The sequence below is a fragment of the Thunnus albacares genome, chromosome 5, assembly GCF_914725855.1.
Source record: "Thunnus albacares chromosome 5, fThuAlb1.1, whole genome shotgun sequence".
NCBI classification, from domain to species: domain Eukaryota; kingdom Metazoa; phylum Chordata; class Actinopteri; order Scombriformes; family Scombridae; genus Thunnus; species Thunnus albacares.
Genome location: NC_058110.1, coordinates 32,483,228 through 32,506,027, shown reverse-complemented (window position 1 = coordinate 32,506,027; position 22,800 = coordinate 32,483,228). Strand labels below are relative to the sequence as shown.

The 22,800-nt window shown below is 40.3% G+C and overlaps 1 protein-coding gene and 1 long non-coding RNA gene across 3 annotated transcripts; both read right to left on the bottom strand.

The window, feature by feature from the left end:
- Window positions 1–317: 317 nt before the first annotated feature.
- Window positions 318–2,174, bottom strand: LOC122982480. Its single transcript, XR_006403459.1, has 2 exons — window positions 1,220–2,174; window positions 318–1,051 (listed from the first exon to the last, which is right to left on the bottom strand). It is a non-coding gene; the product is annotated as an uncharacterized LOC122982480 (long non-coding RNA).
- A 2,103-nt stretch (window positions 2,175–4,277) lies between these two features.
- mapre1b (microtubule-associated protein, RP/EB family, member 1b) lies at window positions 4,278–18,805 on the bottom strand. Of its 2 annotated transcripts, none has more exons than XM_044351976.1 (7): window positions 18,632–18,805; window positions 15,865–15,998; window positions 14,320–14,465; window positions 9,353–9,554; window positions 9,118–9,227; window positions 8,814–8,966; window positions 4,278–6,513 (listed from the first exon to the last, which is right to left on the bottom strand). In XM_044351976.1, exons 2-7 carry the CDS (start codon window positions 15,983–15,985, stop codon window positions 6,469–6,471), a joined length of 777 nt encoding a protein of 258 aa, XP_044207911.1. In that variant the 5' UTR covers window positions 15,986–15,998; window positions 18,632–18,805; the 3' UTR covers window positions 4,278–6,468. The 2 variants fall into 2 exon arrangements, with proteins under 2 accessions (XP_044207911.1, XP_044207910.1); XM_044351975.1 differs by having other exon boundaries at window positions 15,865–15,995.
- Between the last annotated feature and the right edge of the window lie 3,995 nt (window positions 18,806–22,800).

Below are 22,800 nucleotides of genomic sequence, written 5' to 3'. Positions count from 1 at the left end.
TAAATGTAGTGGAGTAGAAAGTACAATATTTCCCTCTGAAATGTAGTGGAGTGGAAGTATAAAGTAGCATCACATGGAAATACTCAAGTAAAGTACAAGTACCTCAAAACTCTACTTAAGTACAGTACTTGAGTAAATGTACTTAGTTACTTTCCACAACTGAATGTTACAGCTGTTTTTTTAAACAAAGAAACTGTAATTTTGTCCACTGACAGTTTGACAGTTTGTCTTCACAGCTCAACCTTCCATTATTTGACATGTTTTGACAATATTTTCATGACAACAACAGATTCAGTGGAAACAAACAGGACAGCGTCGACGTGGAAATACTCTTTTTATTGTCTGTACGAAACTTGATTTAAGAAAATCGAAGTTCACCAGAGTATAACAAACACACCAAACTCCAGCAGAGACAGAAGACAAGAGAAGAGACAGAAGCCTGGACAGACAGGAGAAACTCAGTCGGCCCCACAGTGAACACGCTGATCGGCACTGATTGTTGAGAGGGGGAAAAGGTCAGAGGTCAGACGAGCACCACCGTTTTACCTTTAAAGCCATATTTCAGTTTTCTCAAGACATTTTTTTCTGCAAACACACTCAAACACACACACCTGCATGATGCTCCAGGAAAACTGGGGATCTAAAAGAAACAGATGTTCCTTTTAATTGATGAATCTGATAAAAGGATAACACTGTAATTTTCTATATTTTTCTTGTCAACAAACCAACAATGAACTGATCTACTAACGAGTACTGCGTGTGTATCAAAGCCTGATATATCTTATTCCTCTGTGCTGTAGACCTCCGTTGTTGTCCAAAAATGATTAAAAACACGTCAATGAGCCACATCGCTGCACTGGGTGACGTAATCTTTCATCCCCAAAGAGTTTGGTTACCATAGAAACGTCTCCAAAGACTAATAGAAGCATATTTACTCTCTGGGAAGTGTTTGTGAGTCATGAAGAGGCCACATGGGGATGCGGTTACAGTAAACTATCACCATTTTTCTTGACTCTGACCCAAATTGTTCAAAGATCCACAACACAACAAGCTATAATCTCATCTGTTATTAGTCTGTGGAGACGTTTCTATAGTAACCAAACTCTTCATGATGAGGGAACACGTCATCCAGTGCAGCGGTGTGGAACACTGACGTGTTTTTAATAGTTTTTGGACAACAACGGAGGAATAAGATGTATCAGACTTTATACACACACACACAATCCTTATTGGTTTGCTGACAGGAAGTAAAAGAGAAAATCTTCAGCTTGATCCTTTAAGTTTGGAGATATTAGTTACGGATCCCCAGAGTGGTGAGCGACCATGACCTACCAGGAGTGTGTCAACTTAAAAAATCTTGCACCAAGGTTAAATATCAAACAGCACACACAGTCTTTTTTTTTTTTTTTTTTTTAAAGTATCACTTACAATTACACATTTTTACTACGATCATTAAACCAAACAGGAGTCAACACACTACTTCAAAACACTTTCAGTTACTTGTCAGGAAAACTGCTCTCAGTGCAAAAAAAATAAAAATAAAAATAACAGCCGATTGTCAAAACCTTTCCACCCATAATGGAAAGAAGATAAAGACAAATCACACTGGACAAGTAGACTGAAGTGATTTCAGTTGTGACTCGTTAGATACAGACCTGCCAACAGGGAGTCAGTGGAGGGAGGAGGTTACATTGGCACTGGGTTCAGTACAGAGGCCACTATGTAAAGGGGGGGGACGTCGGCTCCCCTTTGACATTGCATAACAAAAAAAAAAAGCACTTCTTCACTAAGGCGCGACGACACTCTGCGGAACTGCTGGAGATGCCCCAAAAAAAGTTGCTGTTTTGTCTACAGTATCAAGTGTTCAAGTGTCCTGCATTGAGGAGGTTAACAGTATACAGAGGAGGAGGATGTCGGGCGGGGGGGGGGCGTGGGTGTGTTTAGTCCTGCAGTGTGTGTCCGTCCTCAGTGTGCTACGATTTGTCTTGGCATTAACCGACTTTAGTTTTAACATTTAAACATGAATAAGTTTCACTAAAACTGTTTTCACTGCCAGGATCCCCAACATGGAGTCCCAAAAGGACAATTTCGCAATTTTTTAAGTGTCTTAAAACAACAATCAGGAGCCCAAATGAATATTGAAACATGTTTTTCTTGCTGTAATCATTCCTCCTGTTCATACTGACCATTAGAAGATCCCTTCATAATGCACTTACAATGCAGCTAAACAGGGAAACACAAAGAGGGAATTTGATGCTAAAAAGACTGTAAATGTGTCAGATATCCACTTGATATGACTAACTCAGACTGGTGAAGCCTCATATAAGCTTCACATCAACTTTTAAATGCATTTTTGCACTAAATGAGGGCTGATTTTGGCCTCCAAGCACAGTATGAAGGGTCAGTATGAACAGGAGGAATGATTACAGCAAGAAAAACCTCTTTCACTGTTCATATGGACACCTGACTGTTGTTTTAAGACACTCTTGAAAATTTGTGAACCTGCCCTTAAGCTCTAAAATCAGTCTTCTGCAACAAATAAGACCCTCACATGTACGTGCATTTAATTCGGAGCATTTATTTTCAACCTGCTCAGAGCACCAGACGACTGAAGTTTAATCTTATCAAGACAAATGAGAAACTGTTTGCTTTTGTCGCGTTTCAGCTTCCACTGATCACATCTGTCAGATTCTTCTCATGAAACCTCACATTAGGTCTCTGACGACTGAATTCATGTGTTTTCTCACAATAACGATCCTGGCAGTGAGCAGCGTTTAGGGAAACTCTGCACATCATCTTTATTCTGATGTGTTGTCTCTGTACTTCAGCACATTCAGAGATGAAATGACAATGATGAGGTTTAAGTTTGGACCTTCAGCTTTAATTTGATTGGGGGTCACATCCATATCAGAAGAGGAGTGGAGGAACTGAAGCCCCTTTTTGAACTCTTCACCCCAGTACAAATAAAGTCGTCCTATTTTAAATATATTTCTTGTTTGTTTTAGGAGCCAAAATACATATGTTGTTCATTTACAATATCACTGTAACAGCTTCTCTTGCTGCTTGTTTCAAAGGTTTTTAACCTTCAAGTTTGGTTTCAGCAAAGATCACTCAGACTGGAGATGTGACAAACTGACCATCCAGAACTTTTCCAGTTTGTTTAGGATCATTTTCCAGCTGCATTGTCAAAAAATCGGAGGACTATGAATGAAAAAAGGCAACTAGTCCTGGACTGTTCACCCAAATATCGATGTGAAAACTCAGATTTACAGGTAACAATTGAACCTCACAGTCAGTTTCATGTGAAATGCTGCAGATGTTGGAGAACAGAGACAAAACAACAAAATACAAGTTACTGCACATGCACATCACCGCACTACAAGGTCGACTGTGCTTATAAACAGGACTCTCCCTCCTCCAAATCACTCTTTGGAGTGTTAAAAAAAATTTTACATTCTGAAAAATTAGGATATGGAAATTATTCCTAAAAGGTCAAAGAAGTTTTTTTTGTTGTTTTTTTTTTGTTTGTTTTTAATGTGGTTTTTACTGAAGGCAGCGACCAGAAAAAATACAGACAAAAAAAACCAAAACAATCAATCAATCCAGGCACCCTCTGATTTAGTGCAACATTCAATCTTTCTACTCATGGCAGTGTTTGTTAAAGGCTCATAAGCTCTGTCAACTATCAAATCATGCAGCTACAACACTTAAAAATGCTAAACATCTGTATGTCTGCTCATCTGTTTGTTCAAAGAAGGAAAAAAAAAAAAAAAAAGCTGTTTCCTGTATAATCTGTCAATCTGCGGCTGTGATACTAATCTAACAATCTACATCCTAAACTGGAGACGAACTGTCATCTAACCGGTGGCGACTAAAACACAACAAATATAGTTCACCAGAAATCCTCAAAATTCCACCCGACTAAATGTGAAATATTCATATATTTCTCGCTTCATGAGCGTTTTTAAAAGGAAGACCGGCAGTCGGCGGCACTCCGACACATCTGAGCTTTTGTCCAAAATACCTCCAATGTTGTTTATTTTTCAGACCACATTAAAAATATTACTGTAACAGTACAAACATTTGCCCAAAACAGCAGAGATGTACATTAAAGTAAAAAAAAAAAAAAAGTTATGAAAAATGTTTTCTTATGGGGAAAAAAAAAAAGGTGTTTGTTTCATGAATAAGGCCATTGATTAAGTTAAGTTTTCCAATAACAACATGCTGCTGTTAACAGGGTTCGTTAGTTTATGGGTTTCAAATATGTCAAAAAAATGACACAGTACAGTGGAAACACTGGTCTCAGATTAGATCCACAATATACATTAGTAGTAAAGTTGGTCAATCAGGGTGTGGAAATACAAAAAAAAAAGGTTTTTGGTGGGGGTGGGGGGTGGGGAGGAGGGGGGGACACCTGTCTTGCACTCAGGAATATTCCTTCAGTGCGTTGAGTTTATAGAGAACTCATTGATCCCACGTTACTTAACAGCTTCAGGAAAAAAAAAACTAAATCCAACATCAGTAATCAGAGCAGAAAGATTCATTAATCCGCCTGACAGGAGCCACTTTCACAACTCAACCAGGCAGACGGTAGAAGATCGTCTTGACCGCGGATCAGCCGCACGTCAGAGCTCACAGTGTTCGTTACGTGACTGGTCTGAAGAACCGTTCAGAAATGATGTTTATTGACTAAAAAAGGGGGCTGATTAATGGCCACGGGTACAAAAACAAAAACAAAAAAAGACAAAACCACCACTGCTGATCACGCAGTCCAAGTTGGGTTTTTTTGCACCTTTTTTTTACTAAACACTGGCATGTTGATCAAAAGGCAGAAAGCTTCGTCTCACAATGACGAAATGAAATTAAGAGCTGCACATTTAGGATTCATGAAATGTGAACACCGAAGCTGAGCGGGAGCACGAGAGTGGTGCAAAGAATAAAAAATAAAATAAACTGATCTGCTACAAGACCAGAGACCACTTTAGATATTTAAACACCCTTTTTTCTATTATTGTAGCTGGAAAAAAAAAAAAAAAAAGTTTCTGCACACAAGTGAAATCATTCCAACAGAGTGATCATTAAGTCAGCGTGAGAAGAAAAAAAAACTAAATAGAAAACAAATGTATAACAGCATGAGTGACAGGTGCCCCCAAAAAGAAACAGCATCAAAAATAAAACAAACAAACAAACAAAAGGGGAAAACAAGACAAACAAGAGAAAATGGAGTGAGGGGGAAAATAATGTAATAAAACAGTAGCATACATTTACAAAAGCTCTTCTGAAGCTTTACAGGACAAAAATCAAGATGGTCGTGAAAATGAAAAAAAAAAAAAAAAAAAAAGGCCAAGAGAAGACCCGACTGTCGCCTTGTCCCAGACAAAACCCCGAGCCCTTCAGTCTCCTCACTTCATTTGTTTTATCAGCTGTCTGGGTGCTAGCAGGTTACATCTGACTCATTCATTATGTTAGAAGTGTTTCTGAAAGCTGCTATTTACTTATTTTAAGCTCACAATTCGTAGCTGGAGTGACTAAAATTGGGACCAGTTGACCAGATTTGGTTCATAAAGGTGTAAAAACGAAGGCGTCTAGCTGGGAATGTAACAGCTGGGGGGACGAGTGTGTACGCTTTTTCTCATTTGTGTACACGCGTCTTCGTCCAGCTGAAGGGAAACAAAATAATAATAATAATCAATCGGAGGCACAAAGTGGCGGCAGCGCCATCGAATGGAAGAAGAAAAAAAAAAACAAACAAACAATGGGGGTTAGTTTGGGACAAAGTGATTGGTAAACTGACAGCCGGATCTTCAGAGGAGGTTCGTCACGTTTGATTTATTTCAAATTGATCTTTTAAACACATACAACACACACACACACACACACACACATATGTATACACACTCTCACACACACACACTCACACACACACACACACACACAGAACATCACCGTGTTTTTCACACTGAAGTCCATTACAAAAACCAGATATGTTCTGCATGTGACACCATCTGGTTTTGGGAAGGATGGGATTACAGGTGGGGAGGAGGAGGGGCGATTGGGGGGGGGTGGGGTAACTGGGGGTGGGAGGGGTGGGGGGGGGGTCTGGCAGACTGACAGGTGTGAAGGAAGAAGATGCAGTAGTGACCGAGGCTTTGTTGATTATTGGTAAAGACGTCATGTTTAGGAAAGAAGGAGCTGTGCTGTTTGGCGGTTCAAGGCTAGAAGAAGAAGAAGAAGAAGAGGAAGAAGAAGAAGAAGAAGTCCAGCAGGTTGGGTTAAGGTTCAGGAGAAGGTTGGGGGAGGAGGGGGAGGGGCAGGGATGGGGGGGGGACCACAAGTCGAAATCGGGTTTGGTGTTGGATATAAAACCAAACAGGCTTCTTGGCTTGAGGAAGGATCTCGAGGTGTGGAAGTGAAACCAGGGTTTGTAGACCAGGGCATCTAAGTGAAGGTTGCTTGCAGTCTTGAATATTAAAACTCCTCCTGCTCCTCAGCGTCCGGTATCACGAACCCCTCCTGCAGAGACAGACATAGTCATGTGACCAGAGGCTCAATGTTTGTGATGTCACTCATGAGTTTTAGCTGGAGCTGCTGCGACTAGTCGATTAGTTTCAATAAAGTCCAAATTCTCTGATTCCAGCTTCTCAAATATGAATATTTTCAGGTTTCTTTGATTTTCTATGACAGTAAACTGAACATTTTATGGACCAAAAAAACTAAATCGATTAATCGAGAAAATAATCAACAGGTGAATCAATCATTAAAATAATCGTTAGTTGCAGCTTTAGATTTATCGTTCAACATAAAATTAAATCAGCAGGTATTTTAATAACAAATTAATCTTTAGGTCTTTATTTTTAGTAGAAATGCTGAACATTTGATGGTTTCAGGTTCTCATATTTGAGAATTTGCTCCTCTTCCTCGTCTTACATCATAGTAAATTACATATCTGAGTTTTGGATCGTTTGTAGGACAGATTAAGTCATGTGATGATTTCCCTTTGGGCTGTAAGAAGGTGTGATGACACTTTTAACACTTGATGTTTTATAACCAGAATGATTAATTGAAATAACAAAGATTAGTAGTTGCAGTTGGAGCGTTTTGAAGCGTCTCGTCTGTAGTTTGGAGCCAGATAAGGTGATGTGGGTTGAAGCTCGTTGGGAGTGCGTGACTGAAGGCAACGAGAAACGAGGTGAAAATCTGGATTTATTACCTTTGTGGCTGCAACTAATGATTATAATCATTTGAAAAATAAAAAATTACCTGGGCGGGCCGCCTAAGTAGTGCCTGTGTTTAGGAAACGCTGTAGTGAGCTGATACACATAAACAGGAAACTGCTCTTCATGTGCGACTAGAACAGTTTGTCCTTCAGATAACTGAGGAGCGACGATAACAATCTGATTCCTGCACTAGACTCACTAAATATAAAACATCTATTTCTGTAGCATCAACATTTAAAACATTGAATAATGAAATACAGGCGAGTGAGATTATATCATGAATCATATTATATAGCTTTCTTTAAAAAGGACCAGTATGTAGAATTTAGTGGCATCTAGTGGAACAGACTTGGCGGAAATGGAAAATAATATTCATAAGTATGTTTTAATTAGTGTATAATCACCTGAAAATAAGTCGTCGTGTTTTTGTTACCTTCGAATGAACCTTTATATCTACAGAGGGAGCCCGCCATGTTTCTACAGTAGCCCAGAATGGACAAACCAAACACTGGCTCTAGAGAGGGCCTTTAGTGGGGGGGTAGGGGGGGGGGGGGGGGGGATATTCAGTTGGTTGCAATCTACAACCTCCCCACTAGATGCAACAAAATCTTACACACTGGTCCTTTAAACTTTATTTTTAATTAACACTTCTCCAGACAATTTTAACAAGAATCAGGAAAAACGCCGCAGTCGACTATATTTAAAACACACGCGCTCAGAAACGTTGCGTATCGTCTACAGATGAAATGACACTGAAGACTTTGAGCCTCAGAGAGCGAGCTGCATGCCATTCCTCTGCAGGAATTCAACATGGCATCAGCAGTTGTTAACAGCACAGCAAATGGGCTTTAATCCGGTGCAGAGCTGAGAACATGCTGGTTTATAAAACAAAGAGTTCTACAGAATAACGCTGGAAACGTTTGATATTTTATCAAAGAAATTCAATGAAAAGATCGAATTCAACACTTTCTGACTTCTACACTTCGTCTGTAGCTCTCAGCTCCGAGACGGCTGTTTCCTACTAAAATCACAAATCTTAAATAAAACAACTCACATAAAGTTTAATTTTAAAAAGGTTCAGTAATTTGTTAAAACAGCTGGTAAATGTATTTTTTAGAAAACAAACAGGAGGATATATTACATTTGTTGGGGACTATTTTCAGTAGCAGATGAATCTACATTTGGTGCTCTGGTGAGTATTTCTGGCAGCAGGACGGCGTGTGTGTGTGTGTGTGTGTGTGTGTGTGTGTGTGTGTGTGTGTGTGTGTGTGTGTGTGTGTGTGTGTGTGTGTGTGTGTGTGTGTGTGTGTGTGTGTCCGAGTCAAAATAAACTACAGTATGTGTGTGTTGATAGTAATGAAGGAACATGTCACCCAGTGCAACAGCTTTTGTACAACAACGGAGGAATAATTAGTAGATCAATTAATTATTGGCTTATTAATTTCCTAGTTTGGCTCGATGACGACATGTTTACATCGACACTCTCCACCTTAAAAATCAACCTGTTTGGAATCATAATAAATAAATCAATCAGTGTCGTTAAACTTCATGTGAAAGTGTAAAAGAAGTTTGATAAAAACACAGATTTGTACTCACATCTGTGGCGTAGAGGATGTCTACGATCCTCTGCAGCGTCGGGTCGCCTTCGCCTTCCTTCTCCTGACAAATCAACTCAATGTTCCGCAGCTTACCGAAATAAAAGTCTCTCTCCTTCTCGATGTCCTGAATGGTAGATTTCAGAACCTCCATCTGGGGGAAAAATGGGCCAAAAACAACATTAAGTTTCGTTTCTACTTCGACAGATACTTTATATTTCAAGAGTAATTGTGTGCATTTAGTTGGTGATTCCTTCCACAGAGGATACGAAGGATTATTTTGGTGATAACGATGGTGTGCTGACCTCGTTCAGGAGCTCTGCCCTCTCCTCGTCGGCTCCTCCCATACCGGGCTTCCTCGCGCTGCCAGGAGCCATCTTGGGTGCTACCTTGGCAACAGGTGGCCTCTGAGGAGCTGAAGGGACGAGAGACAGAGGGTCATTAAAAAGAAGAAAGCGTGCCAGCAGTCCTCCACCCTGTTCATAAATCATCCTTCATTTTCATTCGTGTTTGACCCAGCAGGTCGCTCGGAGCTCTGACCTTGACTGAGAACCTTTTTAGGGGGTTTGTTGAAAGCTGAGGTGGCCGGGTTGGGTGTGGGCATGGCGTCCTGGCCCTGTCTCGCCTCCACTGGGTCGTAGTCCTTTCCGTCGTAGTTGGCGTCAAAGAACTTCTTAAACCACTGGACAAACTCAAAGTTGTCCTGGAACTTCCCCTTCACCAGTTTGTCTACTGGAATGATCTGGAAGCAGAAAGAGAAACAGAGAGAGAGAGAGAATAAAGACCATGTTTGGACAGACGTCTGCTTCGTGCTGCAACGTGTGCTCAGTGTCATAAACATTTGTGTTCATTTAATGTAACAAAAGAAATCTAGAAATATCTGTGCTGGTTATCATTAACATTTAATATTGCTGTCAGTACTATTCATGAGTTTTTACTGCACTTTTTAGATACAATGAACTGTTGCATGACACAATTCCTACAGGAAGTTCAGCTGCACCATCGTATCTTAAAGAGCTCATAGTTCCCATCACCCTGCTAGTCCACTGCGCTCCTAGAATGCAGACTTATCTGTGGTTTCTAGAGTCTCCAACAGTAAAATGTGAGTCAGAGCCTTCAGCTATCAGGCTCCTCTCTTGTGGAACCATCATCCAGTTTCGGTCCGGGGGGGCAGACACCCTCTCTACATTTAAGAGTTGGCTTAAAACTTTCCTTTTTTTAATAAAGCTCATAGTTAGGATCAGCTCAGGCTCACCTTGGACCAGTCTTTAGTTATGCTGATATAGGCCTAGACTGCCAGGGGACTTCCCATGATGCACTGAGCTCCTCTCCATCTGTACACATTCATGTACCATTAATGCATGCTACTAACTTGGCTTCTTCCCCTGGGTTTTGTGCTTTCTCATCTCACATTTGACCTTTGCCTGCTGTGCACGTGGTCCAGCTTGAAGCCCGCCACTGCTGCTATTATTATCATCATCATCATCATCATCGTTATAAAAATGATGATTACACTGTGTATGAGTGTTACTATTTTATTTAGATTATGATAAATTGTTCCTGTCTTGTACTGCAACATCAGCAGACTCATCAGCTGAGGTTAAAGGAAGTTCAGCATTATATTTGTAAAGAGGAAGATGTAGAAATTAAAATTTGTTGGAGACATGGTGAGACGTGTCATCTGGGGGTCAGTTGGGCAAGAGGAGCCTTTTTCTTCGTAACCTCATCCTGTGTGTTGCACTGCGAAACTCTCCTTCTTGTACAAGAAAACAAATTCTGTTAAATTTGGATACTTCTATTATTTAACTTCTATTATTTAATGGTCATTACGAAGAAATTCTTTCAACAATTATTATTATTATTATTGTGTATTGTTATCATTGTTGTTTTTAATGTTATTATTGTTGTTGCTGTGCATCTCTGTCTCCCAGCCGGTCAAGGCAGATGGTCGCCCACTTAGAGCCCGGTTCACTACTGATTCATCTGTAATTATTTTCTTTAGTAACCAATTAGTTGTTTGGTCCATAAAATGTCAGAAAATGATGAAAAATGTCGATCACCGTTTCCAGAAGCCCAAGAAAACGTCCTCAAATGTCTCGTTATGTCCACAAGCCAAAACACATTTAGATCATCATCATCATAGAGGACGAAGGAAACCAGATGGAGAAAAACGTTGATATATTTGTTTGTTCATCACCTGCGTTACAGCTTTTTCTCTTTTTAGGCGGTGCCACGCTCACGTTAGCTAACCTGCATCCCATATGCTCTCACTCTGCAGTAATTTAACTCTACAGTATTTTTGGCATTCAAAAAAAATTATTTTGGCCTGGTGGGGGTTCTCGTTGGCCCGATGGCCCACCAAGTCTGTGCAGTTTATAGGGGAAACACTGCTGTGACTCTGTCAAAGTCAGCAGCTACTGATCTGCTGGGACAAAATCACAATGTATGGATTGTGGGGCTGCTCCCGACCAAAGATTTTCCTAGTCGATTAATGGTTGTTAGTTCAAGCTATTATTCAACTAGTCGTTGCACGTTTATGATGTTAATTTAATTATTTACATGTTTTGGGGGAAATCAGAAAATGAGTTCCAGGGCTGAGAAAGATGTTATAAGTGACACTTTTAACACTGTGTTACATCACAGAGAAATACAAAACCGCAATAATGAGCCTTTAAAATATAAATTTTACAAGTACAAACACGAAGGAAGCCGCCTGTTATGTACTGAAACAACCAGCAAGGAGACCGAGTTATCGTCTTCAGGCCAGTGGGTCAGTTAGTTCTGTTAAATCTCTCATTTTAAGCGGGTTCCCGGCAGGAAAACGCCACAGCTGACAGATATTTCCAGAGGAATCAGTGCTTCTCTTATCACAGCAGACCAGGTAATCGGCTGAGTAATGAAGTTACGCCATCGGTCAGCTGATGGCGTAACTTCATTGGTCACCTCAGCTGGGTGTTGCCACGTCCTCTATCAATCGTTTCAAATTAAAAGCCCTCTAGCGTTTCATACACAGTCCAGTCATATACGAGGTTTTGGCCTAACTTTGGTAAAGCTAACCACTAACCAACCAACGAAAAATTAGTCAACTAAGACTCTTCTCATCGATTAACAGTTGGTCGACTATTAGGTTGCAGCCGTAATAGATTGAATAGCAATACTATGCCCAGAAAAAAGCCAGTCTGGTCTACTTTACTGGCACACACATGAAATATTAAACTGGTCAGAGTCTGAGCCACTGTGAGGAAAAGAGAGCAGCAGTAAAGCAGTCATCAGGAAAGGCTCAGCACTAAACCTAATTACTCAGCAATGGAGGAAGCTGACATCATTAGACAATACACACTCACAAAGCATGAATGGGGGCAAAGTCCACATCGCAGACACAAAGCCCGGGATTATAACCCTGAACTAGTATGAATTCCTCCTTCCCCTTATCTCCTTCTGCTCATTCAAATGTCTGTGCATGAACGTTGTGCAAGCGTTTCAGACAGCACATAGACGAGAGTAATGAGTTAAAATAAATGGACGGCAGGAAGGAAGTTGGCTTCATGAATAAATTATAACCGCTTTGTCAATAGTCCTGCAAGCTGCTGCATGCCAGAAACAAATGATGAATCACAGCAGCGTCTGCCTTCTATAATCTCTCTCTCGACAACAAATTCATGAAGTGTCCAGATCTGAAGGAAGTACTTTAACAAATGTTTCCATTTCATTTGTATTAAAAAGCTTTTATAGTAAAGAGGAAGAACTCACTATATTTATCCACACAGTAGCAGCTAAACAAAAAGGTTTTATTAGAACATATGATCATATTAGGTTGACTTAACCTTGATTTTTAAAACCAGGGTTTAGAAAATACTCTGCCTGTGCGTTGGTGTCTCATTACTTTCTGACAGATGAAGACATTACAGAGGAAATAGTATCCAAAAGACTGACAGACGAGCTAACAAAGAGCTAAGAAAAACAAAATGACTCATGACCAGATCAGCAAAGGCAGCTCAGCTGGTTGGGAGAGAATGACGAGAGTTTCAGTTTGCATATCAAGGAACGAATAGTGAAGTTACTCTTAAACCAGTTCATGATACCAGGCAGCGATCAAAGAGTCACAACATGTTGTTTCTTGTTCTCGTAGTAGCAGAGTTGTTGCGCAGTTTCAAGCTCAACTCCACTTTCATCTACATTTCTTGCACTTTTTTAAAAAAAATATTTCTATAAATGATTATTCTTTAAAAAGGCCAAGTCATGCTTTCCATGTTCTGCATTCGCGGTTCTGTTCAAAGTACAATCAGCGTTTTGCGGACTAGTAAACAGAGCTGCAGCATGATAACTTTCAGTGTTTTCAAATCCAGTCTGTGAGTATTACAAACCACCATGCAGTGTTTTCCTGAACAAACTTTAAAAACACAATAATCTATGACTCCAACCGGACTTGCTGGATCATATTTAAACAACACACCCACACAAACACACAAGGCTGTTTTCAGTCTAAACGCAGCTTCCTGCATGTTGCTGAAAAACAAGAAAAAGTGGAATTAAGAAAAGTGACAGCTTAATGAGAATAGGAATACAGTATACACATACAGTAGATGGGATATTGTAGCTTTTCTAGCACAGTACAGTCTGCGCGGTCACAGATTTTGAGCTGCGAGCGGACACGGGCGAATGACGACGTTTACATCATGTGGACCAACACGACCACGCAGATGCGGAAAGCAAGAATCGGCCATTACAGTGACCGAGAAGTACGCGAGTACAAGTATAGTTGAAGTGTTTCCCCACCGCAGGAAAGAGTGGGCAGGTTGCCCAGTAATCTAGACCGAGTCCTCACTAATCCTCAACAATCTGGACGCATTATTCATGTTCTCTCATTTGCAGTGATGCTGATCAGAGCTGTAAAAAAAAAAAAAAGTCCACTGCTGTAAGGATACTGTTACTGCCATCCAAACACTTGCTGCAGCTGCTTCACTTTAAACCTTTTGTTTGTTTTGTTGGGTTTTTTTGTTTTTGTTTTTTTTAAAACCAGCCATCTTCTCACTTTTTTTCATTGTGAAACAGGAAATGCAGCCTTAGAGAGATTAGCAGAAGTGCTGACTTACTGTTGAATGCATATCAGTCTAAAAATCAGACATTTGACATTCCTCTGCAGTTTTTGTGTGATTTTCTTTTAAAAATACTAAAAGAAGATGGTAAAAGAGCTGTTCCTGTTGTATAGAAAACAAACTTGTGGCACAGACTCTTATCACTGTTGCTCAAGGTGTGACGCAGCTATCCTGTCTGTGTTAACATTTAACATATGTTAAAGTAAGTTATGAAAATTAGTTGAAAATTGTTCTTTTTGTCTCCTAAAGCACACACTCAGTTTACAAAGCTTAGCTGAACAAACACCAGACCGTCTACTAACATCAGAAATTGCTTCATACGTTTCCAGACTTTCTGCACGCATGTTGGGCAAACCGTGTAATTTGTAGCTGACACAGTGTAGAAAGCAGTAAATTCTGATTATTACTCACTTTGTCGACTCCCATCTTTTTGAAGGAAACCTGCAGGAGCTTGAAGTTATGGATGTACTCGTGCTCCAGTTTGGCACCAAATTTAACTTTCTTCAGAGGCACAGAGTTGGGGAACAGCATGTCCATGAACTGGCAGTAGGCAGCACCTGCACATTAAAAAAATTTTTTTTTAAAAAGAAAATTACAGTACAAGTCCTCCTAGTTAATCTGGGAAAATAAACCTTCACAGTGAATAAGCAGGTAACACATATTCAAAAAACAGTGGGTCCCTAAATAGAAAAGACCTACTGCAGAGAGGCAGAAGAGGATATAAATAGATCTGATTTGAAGACGCAAACCCACAGACATTTTTCATTTAAATGTTGGTTCGTTCATAAATCGTCTGACAGCTTCACGTCTTTTAACATTTTTCTTCACACACTGGATTTGTGATTCCAGTTTTTTCATATTGTTGGCCAGTGAACAGCAGCTGTGAGTTGATTGTCTGATTATCTGAACATACAAATTGAAATTTCTAATAATACCAATCATAATCCATTTGCACTACTTCCTACATTATTACCGATGCTTAAACACTGTTCATGTCTCATCAGGTTTTGTTATTGTGGTGTACTGCAGCTCAGTTTTTATTTTGAAATAAACTGCCTTAGGTGCATCTTTCGCTGTCTCTTACATACAAAGGATCCAGGCTGCAGATGGGAATTATACTCAATTATCTGAAGAGTAAAACCAATGTACTTCGCTTTAATCTTGTCACAGTATGTAATGTTGTTCCCAGTGGTCCAATATTTCATTTTGAATCTTAACTCTTTGACCGTAGATTAATCTGTCCACAAGGGATTAATGCGAGCTGTGCCGCTTTGACACACCTTTTAATAACAATAAAAAAAACTTTGGGTTTAGATATCAACATGCCAGACAGACGGCGGTACAACACATGCACGCACAGGCAGATGGGTGTGAAGCAAATAAAGGATATTAACATGATATTCAAAGACGGCAGGTTATAGGGTTCAGGCAACAGCACAAAATGTTCCTACTGGTGTCCTCCACCTTTTCAAGAGTCTTATCCACTTGTCACAGGGCGGCAAATGAAGGTGGACGTCCCGGCCGCCCATTGATCGGAAAGTCTGGCTAAAGTTATTGTATGTACTTGCTTACAGTCAGCTAACTATAACTGTTATTAAAAGGGGTAAAGACATTAATGCTGACATACTAAATCAGGATATCTCTCATCTGTACAATTTTTAAATTTTGCAAGTTTTCAAACAAAAAATGTGTTGCTAGTTTATCTTTGATGAAACAAATTATTATTGGCTAATACGATAAAGTGTTCTACGTTCACATTGTTGGAAGTATTCAGCATCAGTGGTGATTGACATGACTGGAGTCACACAATCGTGCAAAATATCTCGCGTACTAACACTCATCCGTTCGTCCAACGTGAACACTAATCCTGGAACCGTTTCAGGAAATCTGACACCTCTCTGTTAATGAAACGGATCTGGTCCGCTCATAATAAGAGAACGATTACACAATTCTTACCTGAACACAACATTTCAATCTTGGTGAGGTTCATCTGTAGAGACTCATTGATCCAGACCAGCATGTCGTGACGACTTAGGTTGTCACTGGTCACTGAGGTTGAGTACACGTTCACAGCCATCGTTGGTCACCTGCTGACACAAGGAGGAGGAGACGGGACATTTACATCAGACATATCAGTCATAAAACAAGGACGAGTGTGAAAGGAGAGAAACATTTGCACAATGGCACGATGATGTAATCTGTCAGAGTGGCTGGTAGATCACAATGACTGACCGCAACTGGTGGCTTTAAGCTACTTTGCATCCGTGTTGCTGTGTCATCATTATTGGGTATTTCTTGCTTTAAAGTTGTTTGTGAGTAACATCACTAACGCTGCATGATGCAAAGAGACTACAGCTGCGACGATTAGTCAATTTGCTGCAAACTATTAAATTAATCATCAACTATTTTGATTATCGATGAACTGTTTTGAGTCATTTTTAAAAAGGCAAAAATTTCCAAATTCTCTGATTCGAGCTGCTTAAATGTGAATATTTTCTGGTTTCTTTAGTCCTCTATGACAATAAACTGTAAACTGAATATATTTGGGTCATGGACTGTTGGTTGGGGCAAAACAAGACATTTGAGGACGTCATCTTGGAAATTTTTCACCATTTTATGGACCAAACAACTTATCAATTAATCAAGAAAATAATTGACAGAATAATCTATAATGAAAACAGTTTGTCAGTTGCAGAGACAAACAAAGCAGCTGCAGTTATTGCTCCATAATTGATCAGATAATTTTAAATGATTTTACTAAAATAACAACAAATACATATCGCTTTTATATTTATCGTAATATAATCACATGAACACTTGTCTGAACTGCTAATTTTGGCATCTAAGCTGACATCTCACTGTGGATTTGCTTGTATGTAGAAACTTAATACAGCCTAGTCTCTGGCGTTTTGACAGGGAAAGTGTTGCACCCATCCTTCAATGCATAGTTTGAAACTGAACACATGACTGCAGTCACACCCCGATATGCCGGCATCCAAAACAATACTCTATGATAAATGATATCTCCACAACCAACCGAGTCAAACCAGAGTCATACTTTACTGGTTGACCGCAGCAGAGACTACAAAGAAAGTCGTCATGTGTACACTATAATCATACAAACGGTACATATATGTAATGACAGTCACTATAAGGTCTCTAGTTACAGGAGAAACCCGCATCCACAGTCCGTGCTGTGGCTCTTCTCCAGGTCAGGCCAGGCCAGTTATTTCCTCAACAGATGAATGTAATAGCTGGGGGCTTTACAGGAACAACAGTTCCCTTAAAAATGTAGTCAACTATTGTATTTGCACAGAACAATCTGATCCTGGTAAACAATTTCACTTCTAAATGAGCGATAACGCAAACATTCAGTCATGTGTTAGAAAATATTCAATCATATGAGCAACTTTTACATCAAGTGATTCTTAATACAGGCTGTGTAGCCGTTTTATTAAATAAAACTTGAACTTTTACCCATCATTGCTGCTGCTTTTTGATATTTAGTGGCCAGTTAAAAGTTTCTACATTACACAGAGCTGTCAGATAAATGTTTCACAACTGCCGATTATTCTCTGGCTACAGCTTTCTTAAATGTGAGCATTTTCTGCTTTTTTTCATATGTACATATATACTACATATATTTATAAAGTCATCTTGCACACAAAATGCATTTAAAAGTTGATGTGAAGCTTATATGAGGCTTCAGCAGTCTGAGTTAGTCATATCAAGTGGATATTTGCCACATTTACAGTCTTTTTAGCATCAAATTCCCCCTTTGTGTTTCCTCAGTCAGTGTTTCCCTGTTGAGCTGCAGGTGGAAGTATAGTAACAAAAAGAGGGACTTTGGCACTAAAAAGACTAACGTTGAAAGATATCTACTTGATTTGACTCATTTGGATGTTGAAGCTTCATATTAGCTTCAGATAAACTTTTAAATACATGTTTGCACAGAAGGAGGACTGTGGATTTTGTCCTCCATCACTTCCACTATAAGTGCATTATGAAGGGATCTTCTAATGGTCAGTATGAACAGAAGGAATGATTACAGCAAGAAAAACATGTTTCAATGTTCATTTGGGCTCCTGACTGTTGTTTTAAGACAGACTTGAAAAATTGTGAACCTTTAATCCGAGAAAATAATCGGCACACCAATAAATATAGTAACCAAAGTAATCATTAGTTCAAGCGTCACTACATATTATTTCTGGTGACAGCCGGTAACGGTTAGCTTAATGCAACAGGCCCCCGTTAGCTACTTAGCTTCTTAAATGGTGAATTAGCTTAGCTGCGAGGCTAACCATTAAGCTGTATGAACGGCTAAATATGAGCTAATGTTATGCGGGGCTAATAATGTAATATGGAGCTAATGTTAGCTACGTTTTTTTCCGCCGGCTAACGTGAGCCCGTTTATCTCACTGGGCGTTAAGACGGTTTCCCCGCCCTGAACTCACCGAGCACCCCGTTAGCTTCAGTTAGCTTGTGACCGTTAACGCGACACGCTTGTGTTATAGGAAAGCGTCCGTAGTTTGTTCATTTTAACCGACACTGACAAGGGCGGTAGTATCTCTATAGGGAGCCTCGCCCCGGTTGGTTTGCTCGGGAGTGAAACCGGCGCATCCCGGTTCTTGCTCTTGCTCGTCACAGGCTAACATCTCAGCTAACGGGTTTAGCATTAGCCGGCTAAATAAACGGTACCGGGCGTCACAGCCGGTAAACCCACCTTGAGTCGGTTGGCTTTCACAGTTCCTGGACTTGAAAATGTATTTTTCTCGGCTGTGGCTGTGTCATAAAAAACCAAACTGTGCTCGTTTCGACGTTATTGCCACTTCTGCTTTTTCTTCTCAGCAGTTCACGTTCACTCTACCGGCAGCGGAAGGAAAGACTTTATGACGTCAGAGCAACCGGGGTAACGCCTAAACGTGTCGACGGCGAGACGCTTCATTGGCTGGAGGGGACATTTTCACTGTCTAGTATGGTATAAATACAGCAGTTAACGGGCTGGAGAGGAAATACATTCATTTACGATTCAGATGTCCCTAAAGGACGGTTTCACCATTTTTCAAATCAGTCTTAAAACAACAGTCAGGGGCTCAAATTAACACTGAAACATGTTTTTCTCACTGTAATCATCCTTCCTGTTCATACTGACCATTAGAAGATCCCTTCATAATCCACTTACAATATATGATGCAGTACTATTACTATGAATTTACCCAAAATATATAAAATCAGCTCCACATTGATGAACTAAAGCATTAAAATGCTCTTATGTGTATTTGTTAGTAATAAAAACAATGTATTATATTATAACAGTATAACACTCTAAAATAAGTGAGTCTGTAGTTCACTGGTACCAGCAGATTTGAAACCAAAAGCAAAACAAGGAGACAGACAAAGTTGCAAGGAGAGTTCAGTTTACAAAATCAGCAGATCAGTCACTCAGGTAAACAAATCCAACAATGGGCAGGCAGGGAATCCAAGTAGGGATGTCAGTTTCGGTTAATTTTGCTTTTGATAGACCAACACCCATTAACTGGTTACTAACCAGTTCATTTTTAAGAAAAGTTGTGATGTAGCTCTTATTTATAAGAGCTGTCCAGCAGTTGGTGGTCAGAACTAATTTGTCTGCCCTGGCTAGCTTGACTTTTGGCTCATCATTGTTCTCCTCAAAGCATTTAGTCACGGTAGAAGAGTGGTGGTTGGTAACCCAGGGAGCATTGGAAGAGAGAGAGACCAGTGGCTGAACTGGGCAGGGTGTGATGGGTGTACCCAATCCAGAGAAGTTGTTTGGATCAGGAGACAGGGTTGTAAGAAGCAAGACAGCACAAAGCTGTCTTCATCTCCTGGTTCATGCACTCGGCCTGACCATTGGATTAGGGGTGGAATCCTAATGACAGCCTGACAGTGGCCTCCAGAAGGTTGCAAACCTGAGACCAAAAACGAGAGGTTGACTGTGGCCCCCGGACAGAGACAACATCACTGGGAGATGAGTAATGGGCAAAGGATAACTTGGGTAATGGAATCAACTGGGCAGTCTTAGAGAATCGTCTCACAACTGTGAGGATAACAGTGTTACCGTCAGAAGATGGCAAGCCAGTGACAAAGTCCAAAGAGACTTGGGACCAGGGGTGACAAGAAACCGGTGGGGGATGAAGAAGGCCAGAGGGAGCTTTGTGAGTGCTCTTATGTTGGGAACAGATCTGGTAGGCGGCGATGAATCCCTCAGTGTCCTCGAAGCGTTGTTGCAGCAACACCAAGGTGCGCCTCACCCTGGGATGACAAGTCAGATAGGAGGAGTGAACCCACTGCAGAACCTGAGTGGAGACTGGCAGGGACAAGCAGGTGGTCATTTGGACAGGCACTGGGAGCAGGGTGCTCTGAATGGGAGCATTTTACCTTGTCCGCCACCTCCCAGGTTACCATACTGATGATGCATGTACTATAGGAGGAAGGATACCTTCAGTTGAGTGCTTTCTGACTAGAACTGATGGGACAAGGCATCAGTTTTGATGTTCTCAGAGCCTGATCATCAAGAGAGAGAGAAATCAAAACGGTTCAAGAGGAACAGAACAGATGTACTCCAGATTTTTGTGATCTGTCCAGACCACAAATGGCTGCTCCACCCCCTCTAACCAGTGCCTCCACTCCTCCAGTGTAAGCTTCACAGTTCCCAGTCCCCAATGTCATAATTCCTCTTCACCAAGGACAGCTTCCAGAAGGCAGCACACAGGTGAACCCTGGTCTTGGCCTGATCCATCTGGATGTTACCAGCATTGATGACAAATCCCAGGAAGGACACTTCTGAGGCATGGATCTCACATTTTTTGGCCTTTATGAAGAGCTGGTTCTCCAGGAGCCTCTGGAGGACTCGATGTATGTGCAACACATGTTCCTGTTTGGAATTGGAAAAATTAGCATGTCATCCAGGTACACAAAAACACAAACACTGAGCAGGTCCCAGAGGACATCTTTGACCAACCCCTGGTGGCATTGGTAAGACGAAAAGGCATAACTTGGTATAATGTCCGGTAGGAGTATTAAAGGCTGTTTTCCACTCGCCCCCTTCCCTGATCCTCACTGGATGATAAGCATTCCGGAGATTGAGTTTGGAGAAGATAGTAGCTCCTTGTAGCAGTTCAAAAGCAGATGAGATCAGTGGGAGTGGGTCACCTGTGGTCAATGCAAGGGTGTAGGGAGTTGTCCTTCTTCCTCAGAAAGAAAAACCCAGCTCTAGCAGGAGGACAAGGAGGAGCGAATGATCCCTGCTGACAGGGAATCATTGATATACCAGAGTTGGCTGGGTTCATCTTGGCCAGATTGTACTGTAAAGTTCACTGGTACTGGCAGGTTTGAACCCAAAAGCAGAACAAGTTGACAGACAAAATTGCAAGGAGAGTTCAGTTTACTTGGTAAAAAGTCAAGGTCAAAACTGGGAGATCACTCAGGCACTCAGTCACTCAGGCAAACAAATCCAACAAGGGGCAGGCAGGGAATCCAAGATCCAGAAAGCAGGCAAGCAGGGTCAAAACAGGCAGGCCAGGAAAACACTGGAACAAAGAATGCTGGAGAGCTTTGCGAAACACACAAGACAATCTGGCGGAGAACAAAGGGGAGTGGACTTGTATTTATGCTGAGGGACTAATGAGGGAATAAACTGGAGGAGATGAGATGGGCGGGGACACTGCAGCCGCAGCCAAAAGTAGTCAAATTTAAATAAAGTGAGTCTATAAATATTGTAACCAGCCTATAAAATATCCACCACTTGTTTACATAACCTCTGTACACTGGTAACTGTTTGTGAGTTAAAAACAGCAGATAACAAATGTCAGACAAATAAACGTCAAATAAGTTTAAATTATTAATTTTATTGGTCTTGTCAACACTTCCAAGTACAAAAAATATCAATTTCCATTCAATCACTACCTGAATTATACAGCAATATGCAATAAAAACAGATAAAAACAGTTAAACACAGGACATTGATCTACTTCCAAATATTTTAATGTGTAAAAATCTGACTCTCATTAAAAAGCTATCAATAAAAAACTGGTACAGTACAGAGATGATGATGATGATGATGATGATGGGCATTAGAGATGAGGTGGACACATTTCATACACTCACACCTCTAAATCCATCACCCTGGTGTTATGTGCAAAAATACTATACCCAACCAATATTTACAATACAATCATTAGTCATTAAAAAAATATAAAACAAAACAATTAATCAGTAAATGATAAAAACATTTGATATTGTGCTCACTGCAGACAAACATTTAAAGCACAATATTGAAATTCAATATGAAAATTCAGTTCCCTTGATGAAGAAAAGTAACTTCTAACACTACTTTAAAAAAAAACCAAAAAAAACCCAAATAAGATTATTTGTGGTCAAGATTTTCCATAATCTGAAGATACTGGATGATCAGCTTTGGTAACAGATTGATCAATATGTCTGTCTGAGGTTTTGTAACATTCACATGATACGATGATCAGATGATTATCAGGCAGCAGATAACCGTGATCATCAGTTTGGCTTTGTTATCATTTAGAGCCAAAATAGCTTAAAGACTCTTGAGAGGTTTTGTGTCCATAACAGTATTGTTGGTGTAAAAGTGGCAGTGCACACACACACACACACACACCTGTACACACAGGCCAGAAAGCACCAATGCAGCAATAACAATCAATTCAATACATCCTACTAAATACACAGAATAAGGGTTAAAACCCAATTACTTGCTTCTTCCCTGAGTTTAAAAACAAAGAGAACCAAACAAAACTATACAAGAAGATGGAGAGAAGAGTTGAAAATAGATACAAAACACATTTTCCTTTTTAAAAAAAAGGTGAATATTTTTACCAACACTGATGTTTTGAGGAGGTT

Coding starts and splice junctions, on each gene's coding strand:
- mapre1b (XM_044351976.1), bottom strand. CDS start 15,985: ATGGCTGTGAACGTGTACTCAACCTCAGTGACCAGTGACAACCTAAGT. Junction 9,555..14,319: donor AAAAGATGGGAGTCGACAAA/GTGAGTAATAAT, acceptor TTCTGCTTCCAG/ATCATTCCAGTAGACAAACT. Junction 9,228..9,352: donor TAAAAAGGTTCTCAGTCAAG/GTCAGAGCTCCG, acceptor TCGTCCCTTCAG/CTCCTCAGAGGCCACCTGTT.